Consider the following 9,385-nt stretch of genomic DNA (forward strand, 5'->3'; position numbering starts at 1 on the left):
GTTATTATTAGTTAGTCTTTATTTATTTGATCAAATTACTTTTGGATGATGAGGGGTAGGATTGAGAATATGTTCAAACTTAGGGCTATAATCGTCCATTCAACCAATAATATAATATATATATATATATATATATATATATATATATATATATATATATATATATATATATTATTAGAATATATTTATAAAGATAGTAATTGGAGATGTCTATTTAACTTCTGGTATCAAAAAAATTGTGGGGCTGACGCCCAAATTCTGGAGAATGGGGGAGAGAGTAGGTATAGATTTCACCTTATTAATTAACTGATGTCGGGGTCGAGATTATATTCCTCGTTACCGTCTCACTTAATATAAATATATTTTCAAAAATATATTCCTCGGGGTTGTTTTGTTTTTGTTGTATTCATAATCATTAGTGTTGATTCAACTATTAATTTATTAATAATATAACGTTTTGAAGGTCGTAAGTAAGATGTAATGTGGATACCCGGTATGTGAATAATGTGACACGCCTGACTATATAAATGAAGATTGTCAAGCGAATGCCACAAAACTCGTATATGTGGTACGCGAGTTTTGTTTGGGTCATGCGTATGATGCATGCAAATTAGGGGTAGCAGTGTGACCCGCCTTACTATATAAGTGAATGTCGTCACTTAAAAATCATGTTGAAGGCTACGAAACTCGTGCTCGTGGAATACGAGTTATGTTCAGGTCACACGTACGATGGATGAAAGTTAGGGGGTAGCAAGGTGACTCCCCTTGCTATATAAGTAAATGTTGTCACCTAAAAATCATGTTGAATGCTACGAAGCTCGTGCACGTGGTACACGAGTTATGTTCGGATCACATGTACAATGTACACAAATTAGGGGTAGTAATGTGACCCGCCTTGTCATATAAGTGAATATCGTCACCTAGAAATCACGTTGAATGTTACGAAACTCGTGCACGAGTTATCTTTAGGTCACACGTATGATGTACGTAAATTAGGGATAGAAATATGACCCACCTTGCCATATAAATGAATGTCGTCATGTCAAATGCTATGAAACTTGTGCACATGGTACTTGTGCGGGTCACACGTACGATGCACGCAAATTAGGTAGCAATGTGACCCGCCTTGCTATATAAGTGATTGTCGACCTAAAAAACATGTCAAATGCTACGAAACTCGTGCACAAGGTATACGGGTTATGTGGGTCACACGTACGATGCATGCAAATTAGGGGTAGCAACGTGACCCGCCTTACCATATAAGTGAATGTCGTCACCTAAAAATCATGTCAAATGCTACGAAACTCGTGCACACGGTATATGGATTATGTGGGTCACACGTACGATGCATGCAAATTAGGGGTAGCAACGTGACCCACCTTACCATATAAGTGAATGTCGTCACCTAAAAATCATGTCAAATGCTACGAAACTCGTGCGAGTCACACGATGCACGTAAATTAAGGTAGCAATGTGACCCGCCTTGCTATATAAGTGAATGTCGTCACCTAAAAATAATGTCAAATGCTACGAAACTCGTGCACATGGTACTCGTGCGGGTCACACGTATGATGCACGCAAATTAGGGTAGCAATGTGACCCGCCTTACTATATATGTGAATGTCGTCACCTAAAAATCATGTCGAGTGTTGCGAAGCTCGTGTACATGTACACGAGAATTTCCATTCGGATCACGATTCTATATTGTTTTGGAATGATTTGTGAGTGTGATATTTTATTTTATTTTAAATTATTAGTTTTAACCCTTTTATTTAATATATAGAGTGATATTTTATTTTTATTTTATAATTAATTTTAAGATTTTTTTATTATGATTTTCCATTAAAATATTAAAAATATAATTTAATTATTTAATTAAAAGAAAAAAGAAAATCGATAAAATCTGGTGGCCGGACCGGCGGGACGAAGTTGCTTGCAGGGCGGAGTGACCTTATCTTCTCTCTCAAACGATGCACTCGCTACCATCGCAAGCGATTCGTCCTCTTTCATTCTCATCCTTTTCTTCTTCATCTTCAAGCTCTCTCTACCTCCGTTTCATCTCTTCAACCTTCCCAATTTCCCCTTATTTCAATCCTCAATCCCCTGTTTTCGCCGCCATTTCCCGCCGACTTCGACGTTCCACCATCAGAAGCTGCTCCTTCATCACCGCCAAGCCTTCCTCGGACCTTAGAAACACCCGCTCGAAGGATGAGTCCGATTCCAAGCTTCAGGCTCTCCGCAAGTTGTTCTCGAAACCTGGCATTGATATCGACGCCTATGTAATCCCCTCGCAGGACGCTCATCAGGTCGGTTTTCTAATTTCGCTTCGCCTGTTTTCTAATTTCGCTTCATTTGGATGTGTCGCTCAATTGTGCAGCGTTTGTTCTGGAGGATATTTTTGTTTTGATTAGGAGAAATTCGAGTAACTTAGACTTTATGCTGCTGTTTTTTTTAATCAATGTCCTCTTATGATGTGTTATGGAAAATTTTATTGGGACGTGTTACTCAATTGGCCAATGTTTGTTTGAATTTTGATGAACTGAATAATTAAGACTTTATGCTGTTGAATTTTGATGAACGTTCTATTTTGTTGCTGTTTGCAGAGTGAATTCATTGGAGAATGTTACATGAGGAGGGCTTATATATCTGGATTTACCGGCAGTGCTGGAACTGCTGTTGTCACGAAGGACCAAGCAGCACTTTGGACAGATGGACGGTATTTTCTTCAGGTTGAAGATTGAACTTTTCGTACTTTCTTGTTACTTGGCCATGTATAGATAGTGAGAATAATTTCCCTGTTATTGATGATTAGGCAGAGAAGCAGCTAAGCTCCAGTTGGGTTCTCATGCGAGCTGGAAATCATGGCGTGCCGACCCCAAGTGAATGGCTTGCTGATACTCTAGCTCCTGGTGGTGTAGTTGGAATTGATCCTGTGAGAAAGTTTTCTTTTGCATTCTTTTAAGATGTTTTCTCATGTCCTCTTTTCCAAATTTAACTTGGTTTTGAATTTTGCTTCTCAATTCTATAACCACAGATGTTTCAGTTTTGTCTACTTCTTCCTCTATCTAATGCCACCTATTGATTTTGTGAAGGGAGCAGTTTCTGTTTTCTGCCGATGCTGCAGAAGATTTGAAGGAGACCATTTCAAGGAAGAATCACAAGCTGGTTTACCTATATGATTACAATCTCGTGGATGAAATATGGAAAGAATCAAGACCAAAGCCACCCAAAGGGCCTATAAGAGTGCATGATCTTAAGTATGCTGGTTTAGATGTTGCATCAAAGTTGGCTTCTTTGAGGTCTGAGCTTGGAGAAGCTGGTTCATCTGCAATCATTATATCTATGCTTGATGAAATCGCCTGGCTGTTGAACTTGGTAAAGTTCTATCTGTTCCTGACATTTTCATTTGATAATCTTATTGTTACTAAAATAACTAAAGGTGAAATTTTATGGTTCTCCAAAATTTTAACTGCAATCTACAATCCCTCCTGTTTTCATTAATTTTTTTAATCTTCTTATCTTCAAGTTAGCAAACTCGAAGAATGTGATTCTGTCTTTTTTCTATTACTACTTACAATGAATGATATTCAGTAGAATATCTCTGTAATTTTTCCATAACTTTGCAGAGAGGAAGTGATGTTCCAAACTCACCTGTTATGTATGCATACCTGATAGTTGAAATGGATGGAGCAAAACTGTTTGTAGATACTTCTAAAGTCTCATCAGAGGTGATGGATCACTTGAAAAGTGCAGGAGTTGAGTTAAGACCATATGATTCTATTATTTCAGAAATTGAAAAGTAAGTTTCGTCGATTGAAACTTTTTCCTCGGACTATGTTATAGGATGGGGATAGTATTCTATATTAGTCTAAACAATTTTAGCTTTCTGATATATTTTCTACATGGAAGTTGCATCCGCACTATATTAAACAGATCTTACGTTTTAATATGAAATATGTTGAAACTTTCATGAGCAAGTTTCACTATCAGGTATTCTTAGGGTTATGGAAAAAGAATGAAATATGAAAATCTCACATTCTTTCCATGATTTACATTGTGGATGGAGATATCCCTTTATGTATCAGTTATCAAGTACAATTTTTAATGTTGCAGCAATCAGAATGCTTCCTATTGCTCTTGTATATGGTCATACCTTTATTTCAATCAGAATGCTTCCTATTGCTCTTGTATATGGTCATACCTTTATTTCAATGATGGTTGAATTCTTTTCAGTTTGGCAGAAAAGGGAGCTAATCTCTGGCTGGACCCATTTTCAGTCAATGCTGCAATTGCAAATGCTTATAGGAGTGCATGTGATAAGTACTTTATACGTCTTGGGAATAAAAAAAAAGGCAAGGGTAAGACTTCTGAGACCTCAAATAGTGAGGTTGGACCTACTGGAGTCTATAAGTCATCTCCCGTTTCAATAGCGAAGGCCGTAAAAAATCATGCTGAGTTAGAAGGGATGCGGAACTCTCATTTGAGGTTACATTGTGATCTGTCATCAACATTTTCCTTTGCCCTTGATTGTGTAATACTGTAGCAAATATGTCACAACATTTGAAATCACTTTTGATATGGTAACTAATGACCAGCTAGCCTACAACTTATCCATTTTGGATATGCACTATTCGCTAATCATTCTTATTTTTCAACACTAGTGCAAATGCTCTTAATGTACCTAAAACTAGTTATTTTGTTTAGTTAATATGTGGTACAATATTTTCTGTGTAGAGATGCTGCTGCTCTTGCTCAATTCTGGTCCTGGTTTGAGGAGGAAATTCTCAATGGTGTCAAACTAACGGAGGTAGAAGTTGCTGACAAACTTCTGGAATTTCGTAAAAAGCAAGATGGTTTTGTTGACACAAGTTTCGATACTATCAGTGGTATATAAAATTCCTTATGCATTTCGTTTTTTTTTTTTTTTTTAAAATCTGTTGTTTAATTAAATGGTCCTGTTCTCAGTTTCTTCGGCTTCATTACTTATTATTGTAATGCCTTTTCAGCCTCTGGTGCAAATGGTGCAATCATACACTATAAACCAGAACCTAGTGATTGTTCTGCTGTGGATGCAAATAAACTTTTTCTGTTGGATAGTGGAGCGCAATATGTTGATGGAACAACCGATATAACTCGTACAGTACATTTTGGTGAACCGACCACTTATCAAAAAGAGTGCTTTACGAGAGTCCTCCAAGTATGAAATCTCCATTTGCCACTTTTCTGTAATAATGTATGAAATTGCATCTGTACCAAATGGATTTCCATGGAGGACTTATTATTATGGCTGTTTATTTTCCGAAAAACCTCTGTTAGATGTTGAAAAACATTTATTCACTTACTTAGTCAACTAAAAAATGCTCATCATTTCTGCTGTTCAAACACGTAAAGTTAAAACTATCGTGGATCTTATACTGCCTACCTCCCATCCCACCTCTTGTTTCATTTTTGTGTATGATATCATTGGCATATCTTGCTTCATTCTGACATATTAAACAATTGCAGGGCCATATAGCTTTAGATCAAGCAGTGTTTCCTCAGCACACCCCTGGTTTCGTATTAGATGCATTTGCTCGTTCCTCTCTCTGGAAAATTGGGCTTGATTATCGGCATGGTATTTCTTTCTGTTGATTAATGCTCTTGTGTGCAAAACACTTAAATGTAGTTTGACTTGATTAGAAATCTAGATTAGGTATTTTATTTTATTTTTTCCCTCCCCCTTGTCTTTCAGGGACTGGCCATGGTGTAGGGGCTGCACTAAATGTACACGAGGGACCCCAAAGTATAAGCTTCCGATTTGGGAATATGACTGGCTTACAAGATGGAATGATCGTTAGCAACGAACCAGGCTACTATGAAGACCACTCTTTTGGTATTAGAATTGAGGTAAAACTAATGAAATGAGAATGTTTAGGTGTCTAGACTAGACTAGTTAATTGGAATTGATGCATAAACCCTTTTCTACTATCCTTGCATCTTCAACATCTTGTTTACTTGGATTGCTGTAGAGAAACAAAATGTTCAAGTTTACGTTCCCTCACTCATTTTACAGAGATGCAAATATTCTTAGGGTCTTTTGTAGCTTTCTGCTTACATTTTTTCTCATTGTTCTTCTTGTGATTTTGGTGTTCTTCTGCAGAATCTCCTTGTCGTGAGGGACGCTAGAACTCCAAACTGTTTTGGAGGCATTGGATATTTAGGATTTGAAAAACTCACGTTTGTACCCATTCAGGTAAACAAGTTGGTCATAAATAATGAAAATTATACAGATGTGTAATAGATGAGAAAAAACAATTAGGGAATATGACAATGTTGTTCTAGGAATCAACATAGGAGCATCTATGCTTGGCCTTCAAGGTATAGTGTTTAAGGGAAAATAATAAAAACATTAGAACGTGGACTGTCCGATGTATCTGGATTTATGCTGTTGTTTTGCCTCTAACTAGGATTTATGCTACCGAATTAATTCTGAGATTTAACATTAAAAGTTGTTCATATCTTGTTTAAAAAAACACACTGGAATCCGATATTAAAGGAAGCCTCATTGTTCTCTTATGATTTTGAGTCGTAATTTATCGATATGGTTTTGTTTCTTAGTGAAAACAATGCTTGCATCATCATTGGGGCGAGAGGAATGGACGAACTTTAAGACACCCTTTCTCTACTTTTGATAGTTTTATGGATTAAATTTTCTTTCATGCCATGTATGTAAAAGCAACGTCCTTTTTCTGCCTATAGTCTTACTTTGTAGATTACAAATTGGAGAACTTCCTTATAATTCACCTCTAGGTGTTAGGTGTTAGGTGTTCGGAGTTTCTACTCCGTTATTTCATTCATCAATCAAATTTGTTCCTCTTCTAACAAAAAGAAAGGAAAAGAAAACGCTTGCATCATTGTAGTTTAAAATGATTGAAGCCTTCTAAGTGGCCTGCCTCCAGTCTGTTGATTGGAATTTTTTACTTCAAAATATGTTCACTTCAGAGAGAAATCCACATCCTGTGAATATTTTTCTACCACGCCCTGTTTTGAACGTTTCTTTTTGCCTGTTTTCTTATGCAGACTAAAATGGTTGATATCTCTTTGCTCTCTGTTGCGGAAGTCAATTGGCTGAATGATTACCATTCACAAGTCTGGGAAAAGGTTTGACATTCGTACCACCATAGTTATCCTGGTTGTCTAATTTCGCATCGATTGTTTGGAGCTTACAAAACAGGTTTCTGTTTTTATTTCTAAAAGTATTTTTTAAGAACAATGATCATAGATTAAGATAGGTCCACTTGAAATCAACATTTACAAAATGGGAAGAACATCTGAAGTTTGTTAAGAGTCGTGACAAGTAGTCCCCCAAGAGGCGAGGAAGAGCATGAACCAATCAAAGACGACGTTTTTATTTGTGTGAACCCTTTTGGATAGAATTGAAAGTAAAACTATGCAAATTTAGATTAGAGTCATGACAAGTAGTCCCCAGAGGAAGAACATGAACCTATCAAAGATGGAGGTTTTATTGGTGTGAGCCTTTTTGGATAGAATTGAAAGTAAAACTATGCAAAATTAGATTTAGAGTCATGACAAGTAGCCACTCAAGAGGTGAAGAAGAGCACGAACCAATCAAAGAGGTTGTTTTTATTGGTGTGAACCCTTTTGGATAGAATTGAAAATCCCACGTCGGTTGGGGAGGAGAACAAAACATTCTTTATAAGGGTGTGGAAACCTCTCGCTCTAGCAAATATGTTTTAGAAATTTTGAGGGAAGTCCGAAAGGGAAATTTCAAAGAGGGCAATATCTGCTAGCGGTGGGCTTGGGCCATTGCAAATGGTATAAGAGCCAGACAACGGGCGATGTGTTAGTGAGAAGGCGAGCCCCAAAGGGGGTGGACACGAGGCGGTGTGCCAGCAAGGACGTTGGGTCCAGAAGGGGGTGGATTGGAAGTCCCACATCGATTGGAGAAGGGAATGAGTGTCAGCGAGGACGCTGAGCTCAGAGGGGGTGGATTGTGAGATCCCACATTGATTGGGGAAGAGAACGAAACATTCTTTATAAGCGTGTGTAAACCATTCCCTAGCAGACATGTTTTAAAAACCGTGAGGGGAAGCCTGAAAAGGAAAGCCCAAAAAGGACCATATCTTCTAGCGATGAGCTGGACCGTTACAAAAACTATGCAAATTTAGATTAGATTCGGTTCAAAGGGGACAAAATTATTGTAGAAGCTTGGAGATTCACTGTTTTAATATGATTATGAGGATGGCTTCACTTCTCAAAGTAAATTTACTCATATATGGTTTGTACAGGTTTCTCCATTGCTCGAAGGTTCTGCTCGCCAATGGCTGTGGAACAACACTCGGCTGATTGCAAAATCCTGATTCTTTGCTTTTGTTTGACAGAATGTATGAATGCTGTGTAATTTATGGCCATTGAATCAGATGTAGAAATGATATCCTCTGTTAACTGTTGTACTCTCTACACCATAATGCTGAAATGGGTTTGAACTTAAAAGGTCCGAGTATTTTATAGCAATTAAGATGATCAATCCTAGTATGGATAAGCATTGAGGTTGCTCGGTTAAGGCTCGGATAAGTATAAAGGTATGAATGATCTATCCCAATCAGGCTTCGATGTATTAATCCTTCCTTCGATGAGCCCGTCTCCGTTCTGTGGTAGGGCAAGCACACAGTGAAGTATCAATCAAAATGCACACTCCATTTTTGCCTAGTCTCTGCTTCGTTCCTCTCCCTATCCTTTTCAGTCGAGCTCATTCGTCCCTCTCCCTGTTGGTCATGCCAAACTGATTAGCTAAGAGAATCCTTGGAGTGAGGCTTTAGCCTCCACCTTTACTTTCTTTTTTCTTGACTACACTGTTTGTAGAACTGTTTTTCAAAGGTTTTTAGTTTACTTTTACGATTGTTTTTTAGAATAATTGAATCTGTTTGTATGAAAATTATGAACATTAAGGGAATAAGCTTAGCTTTCTTAGTTTTTATACGTTGAAACGAATATTGTAAACTATACTTAATATATAACCGTTTAAAGTCGTAGCTAGCAAATATTGCTCTCTTTAGATCTTTTCTTTCTAGACTTCCCTTCAAGGTTTTAAAATGTGTTTACTATGGCAAGGGTCTAGCCTTACTTCGATTAGTGCCTTGCATCATCTGGTAATTGGCTCTAATACCATTTGCAACTGTAATCTTACTGCCTATAGATATTGTCCGCTTTTGCCCGTTATGAATTGCCGTCAGTTTCACAATTTTAACAATTTAAGATACGTATATTAAGGAGAGGATTTCACACATTTATGTGAAATGAGACGTTAGTTTCCCTCTCCAACATATATATTTTAATATTTTTTAAAAATATATCATTTAGCCATTTGGATTTTAAAAATATTATA

The 9,385-nt window shown here is 37.2% G+C and overlaps 1 protein-coding gene across 1 annotated transcript; it reads left to right on the forward strand.

Moving 5' to 3' along the window:
- Positions 1–1,897: 1,897 nt before the first annotated feature.
- LOC111465452 (probable Xaa-Pro aminopeptidase P) lies at positions 1,898–8,514 on the forward strand. Its single transcript, XM_023109836.1, has 13 exons — positions 1,898–2,306; positions 2,604–2,729; positions 2,813–2,932; positions 3,100–3,375; positions 3,627–3,799; positions 4,234–4,485; positions 4,735–4,886; positions 5,007–5,197; positions 5,506–5,614; positions 5,732–5,886; positions 6,140–6,232; positions 7,060–7,140; positions 8,289–8,514. Exons 1-13 carry the CDS (start codon positions 1,971–1,973, stop codon positions 8,358–8,360), a joined length of 2,136 nt encoding a protein of 711 aa, XP_022965604.1. The 5' UTR covers positions 1,898–1,970; the 3' UTR covers positions 8,361–8,514.
- Positions 8,515–9,385: the final 871 nt, after the last annotated feature.

Source organism: Cucurbita maxima, unplaced genomic scaffold, assembly GCF_002738345.1.
Source record: "Cucurbita maxima cultivar Rimu unplaced genomic scaffold, Cmax_1.0 Cma_Scf00029, whole genome shotgun sequence".
NCBI lineage: Eukaryota > Viridiplantae > Streptophyta > Magnoliopsida > Cucurbitales > Cucurbitaceae > Cucurbita > Cucurbita maxima.

Coding starts and splice junctions, on each gene's coding strand:
- LOC111465452 (XM_023109836.1), top strand. CDS start 1,971: ATGCACTCGCTACCATCGCAAGCGATTCGTCCTCTTTCATTCTCATCC. Junction 3,800..4,233: donor ATTATTTCAGAAATTGAAAA/GTAAGTTTCGTC, acceptor AATTCTTTTCAG/TTTGGCAGAAAAGGGAGCTA. Junction 5,615..5,731: donor TGGGCTTGATTATCGGCATG/GTATTTCTTTCT, acceptor CTTGTCTTTCAG/GGACTGGCCATGGTGTAGGG.